A 13,798-nucleotide genomic window follows, 5' to 3' on the forward strand; every position below is an offset into this window, starting at 1 on the left:
GTAAAATCCAGGGCAGGGGTAACTCAGTGGCGGAAAGGCTCAGGGTGCCCATGAGAGGGCACATTTAAGGTTAGGGGATGCATGTAGGGCACAAGTTGTGCATTCCTGGTATAGATCAAAGCAAACCTTCCCTTCAATTTATACAGACACCATAGGCACCTTCCTGACTCCAAGCATGCTCTATGGCATCCCCTAGATCCTCATTTCTGTTCCTTCATTTTGCTAACCGTCTGTTAAAATTCACAGCAAGAGAACAGCACATACTGGCAGTGTATTAATCCTTTTATGTAGGATTTGGATGTTATGGCTAATTGTGTGTTTTTAAAATTCTCTTTTATATTTGATCTTGTATGTCATGTAGAGATTGGTATTTTAATATAAACCAACCAACAAACAAATAAATAAATAACCACTTTTACATAGTTTATTCTTAGGGATGGTCACATTACCAAAAGGAGGGAGGAAATGTCACTCCCGCCGCCGCCCATTTCCTGTTGCTTAAGAGAAAAAGGGATTTGAATCATAAGACTACTGCATACAACAAACTAAGTGGCAAACAACAGAAAAGAAGACGTCCAACATGAAAGCTTTGCATTTTCAATGCCGAGAGAAAGCCATCCTGTCCTCTTCTCTTTGGATTATCGCCAACTTCAACAGATGGAAGCATATAGGTGTCTTGATGGCTGGCAGGGCACAACTTACATGAAACAAAAGAAGCAGGGGGGGGGGGCTCTCCTTTGGAGCGAAAGCCACAAAACACTTCAGAGCTCTGTATTATCACAAGAGAAATACAACCTAGACTTAACAGAGAAGGAAGCATCACTGTTGCATCATCTGGTCCACCATGTGCCCGCAGCCAGATGACAAATGACAGGAAATGGTAGGCTGTTTGTTCAGAAGGTTTGATAGAGAGGATACCATAATCTCTTGGGCTGCTCTGTCCTGGGTCCTCACAAAAGGTTCTTATGCATTAAATAGTTTGTCCAATAAGGAAGAACCAGAACACATCTCCAAAGTCTTGTCACCTACCCTCATCTTATTTCCACAATGGCTCTCATTCCTCGCTTGTTTTATCCTTTTAAGAAAAACATCCAAGAGGCTAAGAGACTGCAGATAAAACAGAGGGGGCAGGAGGTGGGAGGGGGGAGAGAGAGAGAGGTTTAGAAGTTTGTATGTCAGGATGACACAGGATTTGGTGAAGATATCTTTGGAGGGTTAATCTGAGCAGTGCTAAAACTTTGCCCTGGAAGATAATCCAGAAATATCAACTGGTTCAGAATTCAACCACTGATGTGCTGGTAGATATAAGCAGCTAACATAAAATACCTGTTCTGAAACATCGTCATTGTCTGCCAGTTTTTTCCCATGTCCAATTCAAGGTGCTGGGCTTGACTTTTAAACATCCTAAATAGTCTTGGTCCTGAGCATGTCAGGTAACACCTTCTCCTGTATGACCCTGTTCTCCCTGATTAACATTTGCCAATGAAGCTCTGCTCCAGGCGCCATCAGTTGTGGAAACTAGGCTATCCTCAACAATCAGCAGGGTGTTGTTTTTTTTTCAGTTGTAGACCTGTTCTATTGCCCTAGAAGTTTTGCAGGCATGCTCTCCCTTCTCTTTTCAATGTTACCTTTTTCATTCTACCTTCAGAGATTAGATTAAGCATGTTTTTTCTTGCTCTTTGTTTTTTTACCAGTTGTTCTGACACTGCTTTTACAGTCCTGCTGTTGCTGTTATTTTTGGTTAGGCTTTTTGCTTATTGGTTTTGAATTTATTTTTTAAACATTGAATTCTTTTAGTTTTTATTATCAACTGCCTAGGGTGCTCCTACAGCCAGAAGGCAGTCTTTAAATATAGTAAATAAATGAAACTGCGATTTTCTAAACCTGAAAGCCAATTCATCCTGGAATAATATTTGGTGAACTAACTAGGGCGGTGGGGAGATAATATTTGATTTGAGTATGTCAGCGAAGAGTAAGGTGTTCTGGGTTTTCCCTTCCTGCCCGGCTTCCTTTTAATCAAAGCCAGTTGGATGAGATTACACAGTCCCAAACTTCCCATCTCCAGGGCTTCAATTAGGTTTACACTAGGACTTGGCCCTAGAAATAGTGGGATCAGCCCTACACTGCATTTCCCTCACCTCACTATCCTCTATATCTGGGATTAAAAGGAGGGCTTCCATGACAGATGGTGAAAGCTCCAAGTGGCCATGAATCCTGGTACCTCTTTGTTACAATTAAACACTTCCATGGTCAGTCTTCCTTCCAACTCAACTTCCTTTAAGTTTAGCTGAGCATGGAAGTACACAGTGGGCTGTGCTGAAGAGAAGAGGATTTTACTGGTGATGTCCAGCATGGGTGCAATGACCAATTTTACTGGCAAAGTACTCAAGACAGTTTGGGTACAAACACTGTATGGAACAGGTTTATTCCATGTCATGACATGACATTAAGACTGAAACAACTTAGGATCTATTGATGCAGAAGTGATAAAGTACACATTTATCATTTGACAAAACATATATAGGTAAAATTGTCAAGGTACAATTCTCATCACACAAAAAAGAAGCAGCTTCAAGTGCAATGCATGTTTCAACTTGGAATTAGAAATAGGAAAAAAAATCCAATCTTAATGATCCCACAGGCAAATGAATTTTTGTACCCTTGCAGCATATAAAAACTCTGAAAATGCATTACGAATCAGTTCTGTTTAATATTAATATTTAAAATAAGTTCTGGTGTTTAATATTAATCATCTCATTAGGGTGACAGTTTTTACAACATTAGTGCTCTAAATATACTCCAAATAAGGAATGACAGGAATTCAGCTACCACACCCTTATAAGTGGTGAAACAATGATGCAATGACTTTAAAGAGATCTATAAAATCCTATTTAGGGAGTATAATCCCATGGCCGCTAAACAGTGGCTAGATGGCCATAGGAGTATTAGGTTTTCGGGAACCGACTTTAGAGCCAGCAATCCAAGGTCGGTTCCCAGAAAACCGCCTCTCTGCCCCCACTGCCTCGTAAGGCATGGCTCATCCCCAGCTCCAGGCTCATAAAAGCAGCACAGAGCAGGGAAAAGGAGGCACTCCTGGGGGCAGGGAGGGGATGGCAGAAGAGTTGTTACAACACTTCCTATATGCTGTCCAGCCCTCCCCACCACCATTCTGACCCGCTCCCGCTAGACAGCTGAAATTGGCCATCTAGCCACTAATGTAGGGTGGTCGGAGCACGGAGGAGAAGATCCCCTCCGCCCTCCGTGCATTGGATAGACAGTCACCTCTGAATTCAGAGGCGGCCAACTATCCCCATTGGATTACACCCTTAATAAGCGTTTTCAGTTAGAAGTTAATGTGTTTTCAGTAAGCCTGACAAAAAGGGCAGAGAGTCATTTGAAGAAGATGCTAGAGTTTGGGCAGTAATCCCTGATCCAAAACACGAGTGAACTACAGATCTACTGCACTATCAATTACAAGATGGTCACATATTTTGTTCCCAGCATTTCTGGGTTTCACCTACCCATATGTTGAAAGGTGTATCAAAATTAAAAAGAGAATCCATTTGACAAAAAGGAATCGTTTCTAGTTAATGTGACTTGAGACATGGTAGGTGCATTAATAGCTGTGCAGACCCCTTTTTTTTATCAGAGATCGCCTCATCCTAAGTGTCCATATCCTTTGCCTTCACAAAGTCCTCTCGTTGGATATTTTCCCAAGCAAATGTCTAGAGTAATAAATTACACCAAATGTACTTGGAACATCAGCACTAGTTGAGTGTTCATATTTGGATAATAAATGCCGTCTAGAATAAAAAAAATTAATTGCCTCATCTATGTTGTTTTTAGGAAGCAAGAACATGCCTTCTTAACTGAAACAGCAAGGGAAGAGGAGAAGGGCAGTGGTTGGCCCTTGAAGTTGTTGCTTCAAGTAGTTCAAATTTGAACCCCATTTTTCCAGAAACAAAACATATTTCCATTTTGATGTCACAAGTAATGTCGATAACTCTCCCGGGGGTTTTCACAACAGCAGACAGCATGTAAAGCTAGCTGTTTTGAAGTTAGAAACTTCAAGTAGGGTTTTGCTGGCAAGGTGTGTTAAATGGGAAACATCTGGCTCAAAGCCTGAGGCGCCCTTCCAATACTTGCCTAAAGGGAGACCTCTTTACCAGTTGCCACAGTCTGTCACTGACGGAACTGCCTCCCACCCGCGAATTCCCCAAGTCTGTTCTTTCCAGCTTACAGGCATGCAAACAGAAAATGTGCTGTTAAAATGAGAAGGCTGATGAGCTGTGGGAAAATCCCGGACTTGTGTCCACAAGCTGTTCTCCTTCATAAAATAGCGGCAGGAGTGCTGCTTCTTTATCCTGCAGGGAGCAGAGTTGACTTAGAACTGTCGTCTGTTCCATCTGGCTGCTCGCTGGAAGGGCAATGGTCTTTTCACTTAAGCTAAGCTATAATGGGGAGCACGCAATTAAATGCACTGCGCAATTATCACAAAAGGTCAAGACCAGAAAGGTTGTGGACTTCTGGCTTCCTACGGCACAGATGGACCTCAGCTCTGAATACACTGAATTAAAACACCATTTGGTTTTATACTAGCAATTCAGAATACAGACTCGGGAACTTAGCTCTATGAATTCAGAACAAAAAAGTCAAGCTAATGCTTTCACATTTTTTTAAAAGGTAGAGCCACTTTAGTTCTCCTTGAAATACGGGGGCTGACATACATTACTAGCAGGAGAAATAGCACTGTGGGAAGCCCTTATCTGTTGTTCCTATTATTCATCATTATTTAAAAAAAATGTCCCTGTTTACGAAGTTGTTGTTGTTGTTTATTCAGTCAGTCGCTTCCGACTCTTCGTGACTTCATGGACCAGCCCATGCCAGAGCTTCCTGTCGGCTGTTGCCACACCCAGCTCCCCCAAGGTCAAGTCTGTCACCTCCAGAATATCATCCATCCATCTTGCCCTTGGTCGGCCCCTCTTCCTTTTGCCTTCCACTTGCCCTAGCATCAGCATCTTCTCCAAGGTCTCCTGTCTTCTCATGATGTGGCCAAACTACTTCAGTTTTGCCTTTAACATCATTCCCTCAAGTGAGCAGTCTGACTTTCTTTCCTGGAGTATGGACTGGTTTGATCTTCTTGCAGTCCAAGGCACTCTCAGAATTTTCCTCCAGCATCACAGTTCAAAAGCATCTATCTTCCTTCGCTCAGCCTTCCTTATGGTCCACCTCTCGCAGCCATAGGTTACTATGGGGAATACCATTGCTTGAACTATGCGGACCTTTGTTGTCAGTGTGATGTCTCTGCTCTTAACTATTTTGTCAAGATTTGTCATTGCTCTCCTCCCAAGAAGTAAACGTCTTCTGATTTCCTGGCCGCAGTCAGCGTCTGCAGTAATCTTTGTGCCTAGAAAGACAAAGTCTGTCACTGCCTCCACGTTTTCTCCCTCTATTTGCCAGTTATCAATCAAGCTGGTTGCCATAATCTTGGGTTTTTTGAGGTTTAACTGCAACCCAGCTTTTGCACTTTCTTCTTTCACCTTCATCATAAGGTTCCTCAGCTCCTCCTCGCTTTCAGCCATCAAAGTGGTATCATCTGCATATCGGAGATTGTTAATGTTTCTTCCAGCGATTTTAACTCCAGCCTTGGCTTCATCAAGCCCACCACGTCGCATGATGTGTTTTGCATACAGGTTGAATAGGTAGGGTGAGAGTATACAACCCTGCCGTACTCCTTTCCCAATCTTAAACCAGTCTGTTGTTCCGTGGTCTGTTCTTACCGTTGCTACTTGGTCGTTATACAGATTCCTCAGGAGGCAGACAAGATGACTTGGTATCCCCATACCACCAAGAACTTGCCACAATTTGTGATGATCCACACAGTCAAAGGCTTTAGAATAGTCAATAAAACAGAAATAGATGTTTTTCTGAAACTCCCTGGCTTTCTCCATTATCCAGCGGATATTGGCAATTTGGTCTCTAGTTCCTCTGCCTTTTCTAAACCCCAGCTTGTACATCTGGCAATTCTCGTTCCATGAATTGCTGGAGTCTAGCTTACAAGATCCTGAGCATTACTTTACTGGCATGTGAAATAAGTGCCACTGTTCGATAGTTTGAACATTCTTTGGTGCTTCCCTTTTTTGGTATGGGGATATAAGTTGATTTTTTCCAGTCTGTTGGCCATTCTTGTGTTTTCCAATTTGCTGGCATATGGCATGCATCACCTTGACAGCATCATCTTGCAAGATTTTAAACAGTTCAGCTGGGATACCGTCATCTCCTGCTGCCTTGTTATTAGCAATGTTTCTTAAGGCCCATTCAACCTCACTCTTCAGGATGTCTGGCTCTAGCTCACTGACCACACCGTCAAATCTATCCCCGATATTATTATCCTTCCTATACAGATCTTCTGTATATTCTTGCCACCTTTTCTTGATCTCTTCTGCTTCTGTTAGGTCCTTGCCATCTTTGTTTTTGATCATACCCATTTTTGCCTGGAATTTACCTCTGATGTTTCTAATTTTCTGGAAAAGGTCTCTTGTCCTTCCTATTCTATTACCTTTGTTTACGAAGTATATCCATGAAAAGGTTATGATGTCAGAATATCAGAAATACACAGAGTGGGTGCATTATTTGTGCTAGACAACTAAAATACTATTGGTCTTTGATTTCACCAAGATGCAGGATGTTGACATCACAATCCCGCCTTGGAATCCAAAACCTGCTTTGAAAGTCAGCAATTTCAGATGACAGCAACATTTCAATTCGGCCCTAGCAAGCATAATTGTAAGAGGTCCTGGTAAGGCAAACACTTACCAGGTCACTAGCGTTCAAGGCGGTTTACGACCTCCCGGACTGTCGCTATCAGATTTTCATTATCCTGCGGGTTTGCCAGGATAATGTTGTGCAGCCGATTCATATATGAATCAATAGTGTCCACTGTGGGTGTCTCTCCGCTTCCTGCAAGACATAACATATAAAAGGAAATAGAAAACAGCATGTTGAGTTAACTGCAGCAATAGCAGGCACTAATGCTGCATTAGTGCATCCCCTTCATGGATCACTGCCTTGTTGTGGCGAAGGGGCTTGTGTAACTCAGTGAAGCCATAAGCTATGCCGTGCAGGGCCACCCAAGACGGACAGGTCATGGTAGACAGTTCTGACAAAATGTGGTCTACTGGAGAAGGAAATGGCAACCCACTCCAGTATTCTTGCCAAGAAAACCCCATGGAACATATCACAAGGCTAAAAGATATGACGCCGGAAGATGAGCCCCTCAGGTCGGAAGGTGTCCAATATACTACTGGGGAAGAGCAGAGGGAATTTCCAAGTAGCGCCAGAAAGAGTGAAACGGCTGGGCCAAAGCCAAAAGGACACTCAGCTGTGGATGTGTCTGGTGGTGAAAAGAAAATCCAATGCTGTAAAGAACAATATTGTTTAGGAACCTGGAATGTCAGATCAGTGAATCAAGGTAAGTCGGAGGTGGTCAAACATGAGATGGCAAGATTGAATATCGACATCTTGGGAATCAGAGAAGTAAAATGGACAAGCACGGGCGAATTTAATTCAGGTTACCATTATATCTACTACTGTGGGCAAGAATCCCTTAGAAGAAATGGAGTAGCACTCATAGTCAATAAAAGGGTGGGAAAAGCAGTACTGGGGTACAATCTCAAAAACGATAGAATGATCTCAGTACGAATCCAAGGCAAACCATCCAACATCACAGTAATTCAAGTCTATGTCCCAAACACTGATGCTGAAGAAGCTGAGGTTGATCAGTTCTATGAAGACCTACAACACCTTCTAGAACTAACACCAAAAAAAGATGTCCTCTTCATCATAGGGGATTGGAATGCTAAAGTAGGAAGTCAAGAAATCACCAGGATACCAGGCAAGCATGGCCTTGGTGTACAAAATGAAGCAGGACAAAGGCTAATAGAGTTTTGCCAAGAGAGCACGCTGATCATAGCAAACACGCTTTTCCAACAGCACAAGAGGCGACTCTACACAAGGACATCACCAGATGGTCAATATCAAAATCAGATTGATTATGTCCTTTGCAGCCAAAGATGGAGAAGTTATATACAGTCAGTAAAAACAAGACCTGGAGCTGACTGTGGCTCAGATCATGAGCTTCTTGTTGCAAAATTTCAGCTTAAATTGAAGAACATAGGGAAAACCACTAAACCATTCAGGTATGACCTAAATCATATCCCTTATGAATATACAGTGGAGGTGAGGAATAGATTTCAGGGATTAGACCTGATAGACAGAGTGCCTGAAGAACTATGGACGGAGGTCCGTAACATTGTTCAGGAGGCAGCAAATCAATCCATCCCAAAGAAAAAGAAATGCAAGAAAGCAAAGTGGCTGTCTGATGAGGCTTTACAAGTAGCTGAGGAAAGAAGGGAAGCAAAAAGCAAGGAAGAAAGGGGAAGATATATCCAACTGAATGCAGAGTTCCAGAGAATAGCAAGGAGAGACAAGAAGGCCTTCTTAAACGAACAATGCAAAGAAATCGAGGAAAACAATAGAATGGGAAAGACTAGATATCCTTTCAAGAAAATCGGAGATAAGGGAAAGTTTTGTGCAAAGACGGGCATGATAAAGGACAAAGAACGCAGGGACCTAACAGAAGCAGCTGAGATTAAGAAGAGGTGGAAAGAATACACAGAAGAACTATACAGGAAAGATCTGAATGTCCCTGATAGCCATGATAGTGCGGTCACTGAACTTGAGCCGGACATCCTCAAGAGTGAAGTCAAGTGGGCCTTAGGAAGCATTAGTAACAACAAAGCTAGTGGAGATGACAGTCTTCCAGCTGAGCTATTTAAAATCCTAAAAGATGATGCTGTTAAAGTGCTGCACTCAATATGCCAACCCATTTGGAACACTCAACAGTGGCCACAAGACTGGAAAAGGTCAGTTTACATTCCAGTTCCAAAGAAGGGCAATGCCAAAGAGTATTCAAACTACCGTACAATTGCGCTTATTTCACACAAGCTAGGCTTCAGCAGTACGTGAACCGAGAACTACCGGAAGTACAAGCTGGGTTCCGAAGAGGCAGAGGAACTAGAGATCAAATCGCCAACATTCACTGGATCATGGAGAAACCAAGAGAATTCCAGAAAAATGTTTATTTCTGCTTCATTGACTATGCTAAAGCCTTTGATTGTGTGGATCACAACAAACTCTGGCAAATTCTTAAAGAGATGGGAGTACCAGACCACCTTACCTGTCTCCTGAGAAACCTGTACGAGGGTCAAGAAGCAACAGTAAGAACCGGACATGGAACAACCGATTGGTTCAAAATTGGGAAAGGAGTACGACAAGGCTGCATATTGTCGCCCTGCTTATTTAATTTATATGCAGAGTACATCATGAGAAATGCCGGGTTGGATGAATCACAGGTCAGAATTAAGATTGCCGGGAGAATTATCAACAACCTCAGATACACAGATGAAATCCACCCTAATGGTAGAAAGCGAAGAGGATCTAAAGAGCCTCTTGTTGAGGGTAAAAGTGGAGAGTGCAAAAGCTGGTCTGAAACTCAACATTAAAAAACACTAAGATCATGGCATCTGTCCCCGTCACTTCCTGGCATATAGAAGGGGAAGAAATGGAAGCAGTGACAGATTTTATTTTCTTGGGCTCCAAGATCACCGCAGACGGTGACTGTAGCCATGAAATTAAAAGACGCTTGCTCCTTGGGAGGAAAGCTATGGCAAACCTAGACAGCATAGTAAGAAGCAGAGACATCACCTTGCCGACAAAGGTTCATATAATCAAAGCTATGGTTTTCCCATTAGTAATGTATGGCTGTGAGAGCTGGACTCTAAGGAAGGCTGAGCGCTGAAGAATTGATGCTTTCGAACTGTGGTGCTGGAGAAGCCTCTTACAAGTCCCCTGGACTGCAAGGAGGTCAAATCAGTCAATCCTAAGGAAATCAACCCTGACTGCTCATTGGAAGGACAGATACTGAAGCTGAAGCTCAAATATTTTGGCCACCTAATGCAAAGAGAAAACTCCCTGGAAAAGACCCTGATGCTGGGAAAGATTGAAGGCAAAAGGAGAAGGGGACGGCAGAGGATTAGATGGCTAGATAGCATCACCGATGCAATGAATATGAACTTGAGCACACTCCGGGAGAGAGCGGAGGACAGGAAGGCCTGGCGTGCTATGGTCCATGGGGTCGCAAAGAATCAGACACGACTTAACGACTGAAGAACAACAATGCTGCATGCTTGGTACCAAAAGAGATGTAAATTGAAACAAAGAGAGGTAATAGCTTGGATCCCCAAAGCACTCTGTCAGTGAAAGCCATTCAAAACGAATGCAGTTTGCTCACATGGCCAACAATAATGATAAAATGGAAGGGCTGCATAACCATGTGGTATTGTATCCCTGCCTTCAAGGAGCAACAGAAACTTCCATTCAGCTGGCATAGAGAGAAGATCCGTATTACAGAGAACAGATGTGCAGAGTGGCACAGCCTACCCTACTCTCTCTTATCAGCAGGTCCCAACACTTTGGAAATCCAAAAGCTCCAAACCCAGACCTGTAGCATGCAGTCACTAAAATACATCACGGGCCATAAACTCCCAAGCACATGCAATGACCAGACATTATGCTTAAGAAAAAGAGTATGTGCTCCACACTGGAAGGACTTTTCACCTGGCAATGGGACTCCAGCAAAGCTGCTGGTGAGGGCCTGCCGTAAGGTCTCCAGGTGCTGCTGCAGCACAGTGTTGCGGCTGCGCTCCTGTATCACATCTACCTCCAGCTTCTCCACTGCTGTACGCATGCTCTCCACGTGCTTCTGAAGGGCAGCATTTCTTTCCTCAAACTCCATGTTGGACTTGCGTAGCTGACGCAATTCTGCTTCCCGTGCTGACAACAACCCACAAGATAAAAGACAGGAATCACTTATAATGTTTTCCTCTGCAGCCAAAAGCTGGCTATGGAGAAGATTTAGGTCTTTGCTAAATTGGACTGAAGAATCCAAAGCAATTTGGAGTAAGATATGAAGTGATAACATAACAACAAAAAATGATAATATGTCTCTAATGCAAGAGGACTTTAATAGTGACATCAAAGGGAACTGGTCTCCCAAGACACACTGTTACAAGCATGCTGGGGTAGGATCATCCTTCTTCCTTCTAATATAGGCAGGGGAATAAAAGAATAGTAACTGTATAGGGATTAAATTTGAGCTCAACAGAGTAGGGAGGAAATCAAGACCTGAATGTATTCGATGGTGAAGTAAATCAACCACAGCAACTGTTTAAAAGAGCATTTGCCATGTTACCATAGAGACCTCTTTTGACAAAAAGCCCAGATAACCTAATTGTTCTTTACCATCTCTTGCTTTTACGACTGAATTCAAGTGTTGCCCAAAAGCCCATATCATCTGCTTAATACTTCCACATTCTCTCAACATTAGTTTGACCCTGATGAAATCAGTAAGGTATTCCATGGGCAGCCTATCCTGTTCCCAGATATTACTATTACAGGACAAGTGACTCCTTGCACCCCAACAACTGTGGTGACATCCTAGGTAAGGCAGGGCTGCAAAAGCCAAGCAGAAACTCTCTTGCTACAGATTTTGGTGACACCAGGAGTTTGCAGCTGTTCTCAAGGGGTTTAGGATGGAGTAAAAGGGGCCAGCAGTCACCCTCCCTCTCTAAAAGCGTCTTGCACAAAGCAGCATCTGGGAATACAATGCTGGACTAGACAGGCCTTTAGTCTGATCCAACATGGTTCTACTTATAGTGCAGTACAGGATCCAGGTATCCTAATACTGCAGGGATGCAGAACCTCTTTCAGCCCAAGCGCTGAATTCCAGTTTGGAGCAGCTTGCAGGGGCTATATTCTAGTGGTGGATGGGGTCAAAGGCAAAAGGGGCAGAGCAAAAAAATACCAGTATATCTTAGCTTAAAGCTCTTACTGCCAGTAACTAAGCCTTAGGAGAGGCATTTCAGCCTTTCTGACTGGGGAAAAACTGCACAAAAGCTGGGAAACTACTGAACGATTGGGGGAAATTGTGGTGGGGGTCAGAGGAAGTGGATGTGCCCTTCTGGGAAACCCTAGAGGGCCAGACTGGGACCCCTAGAGGGTCAGGTTTGGCCCCTGGGCCTGTGATCCTGGACCCCTGTAATACTGGAACAAGGGGGCAAAGTCTCTCTCTTGTGACAGGATCAGAACAGCAGAGAATCAGAGCACACTCCAAACCTTGAGTGTAAAAGAGGGTTAATGTAAAGAAACCACTTTTTCAATTTGCAACTGAATGGTAGCTAACCAATTTTAGCCTTCATGTAACTTTATTTTATTTATTAAAATATTTCTACCCGTCCTTTCAGTCCTACCAGTCCCAAGATAACTGAGGTTCAAATTCTATACCCATTTACCTGTGGCTAAGCCACATTAAATTCAATGGGAGTTTACATTCCCTCACTCACATTGCTCAATGGGATTTACTTCTGAGTAGATATGTATAGGCTTGCAGTATCATATAGCAAAATGTTAACCAAAACAATGTGTAGAATACCTTTCACTCAACTCTGCCAGTTAGCAAAGTGTGAGTGTTGGTGGTGGGAACCATGTTCCTTGTATTCGGCTCACCTTTACTGTGGTTCAGGAACTCCTCTGTGAAGATGGGAATATCAAAAATGGACCTCTCCTTCGTATCAGTTTCCTTCTGCACACAGATGAGAATGTTACATCTTGATAATTCTCAACATGAAACAGAGTAAGTCCCATTGAGCTAAATGGGGTTACTTCTTCTTAAACATGCTTAGGATTGTACTGCATATATATATATGGAACACCTTTCTCTAACAAGGGAAGCAGTACTGAGATATTCTCCTGTTTTGGATAATAAAAGGCATGCAAGTGATGTATAATTTATGAAGACATAGTACTCGTTCTTGATGGTTAAAGAATAAATACTACACCTTCAGAAAATTCAAATTTTCTTTTCCAGTTGATGGAAGTTGCCTCAGGACAAGAGTCATCCGTCACCTTAACACATACACTCCGTTCAATGGCACATTAAGGGCATCTGCCCCTAAATCACAACCAACATATTGCTGGCAGGTGAAAGGTATCACTAAAGTGCTCTTGGCAGCTCTCCACAAAGTATCATTCTAATGAGGCTCTATTGTCTCAGCTGTGCACAGTCTAGAAGAACAGACGGGGTGGGTGGAGAGATATAAAGAATTCAAGCCAGGAAGAGGACAGAGGCAATTGTCTTTGCCAGAGATCCCTCTTTCAAGGACTGCTCTTGTCTTCAGTTTTGATGACAGCAACCATGTTAATTCATCACTGGCATGCAAACAATAAAATGGGAGCTTAAGGGCCAAAACAGCAGTAACATGGGAGATCTTATCTCTCAACATGCATTTCTCCTCTTTAAAGCTGCTGCTGAATAAATATGATATACAGGGTTTTAAGCAGGAATGGAATAGGGAATTGGATTGTCCCATTTCGCCAAATCAATGGATCGCTGCTTTAGCACCTAGACCTGTCGCATCTATGGATTTTAGGCTGCGTCTTATTCAGCTAAAACTTTTGTGTTTATTGAACACCACAACATCTCTTTAATAGGGGATTGTCTAATTCACCTAATTGCTGGCAGTGCAACCCAGCTAATGCTTCTTTTCAATGTATGTTTTGGCAGTGTCCAGTAGTTCCTACTTTTTGGGAGGAGGTTATTTCACAGATACATTTTGTACTGGAACTGTCTTTAATATTCACTGGTGGCTCTTTTAAATTATTTAACTGCTTCAATTAAAGA

The 13,798-nt window shown here is 42.8% G+C and overlaps 1 protein-coding gene across 8 annotated transcripts in view; it reads right to left on the minus strand.

The window, feature by feature from the left end:
* Positions 1 to 402: 402 nt before the first annotated feature.
* Positions 403 to 13,798, minus strand: part of HMG20A (high mobility group 20A) — a 76,050-nt gene continuing 62,654 nt past the window's right edge. For 7 of the 8 annotated variants that reach the window (XM_084816803.1, XM_084816802.1, XM_084816800.1 and 4 more), the window contains 4 exons: positions 12,625 to 12,700; positions 10,678 to 10,893; positions 6,817 to 6,960; positions 403 to 1,107 (listed from right to left, as the gene is read on the minus strand). In XM_084816803.1, coding sequence (XP_084672929.1) covers positions 6,824 to 6,960; positions 10,678 to 10,893; positions 12,625 to 12,700 — 429 coding nt within the window. In that variant the 3' untranslated portion in view covers positions 403 to 1,107; positions 6,817 to 6,823. The remainder of the gene's footprint in view (positions 1,108 to 6,816; positions 6,961 to 10,677; positions 10,894 to 12,624; positions 12,701 to 13,798) is intronic. The other variant, XM_084816805.1, reaches the window with a different exon arrangement.

The sequence above is a fragment of the Heloderma suspectum genome, chromosome 11 (assembly GCF_057233095.1).
Source record: "Heloderma suspectum isolate Gila_16-S chromosome 11, 16-S_ref, whole genome shotgun sequence".
In the NCBI taxonomy this organism is placed as follows: Eukaryota; Metazoa; Chordata; class Lepidosauria; order Squamata; family Helodermatidae; genus Heloderma; species Heloderma suspectum.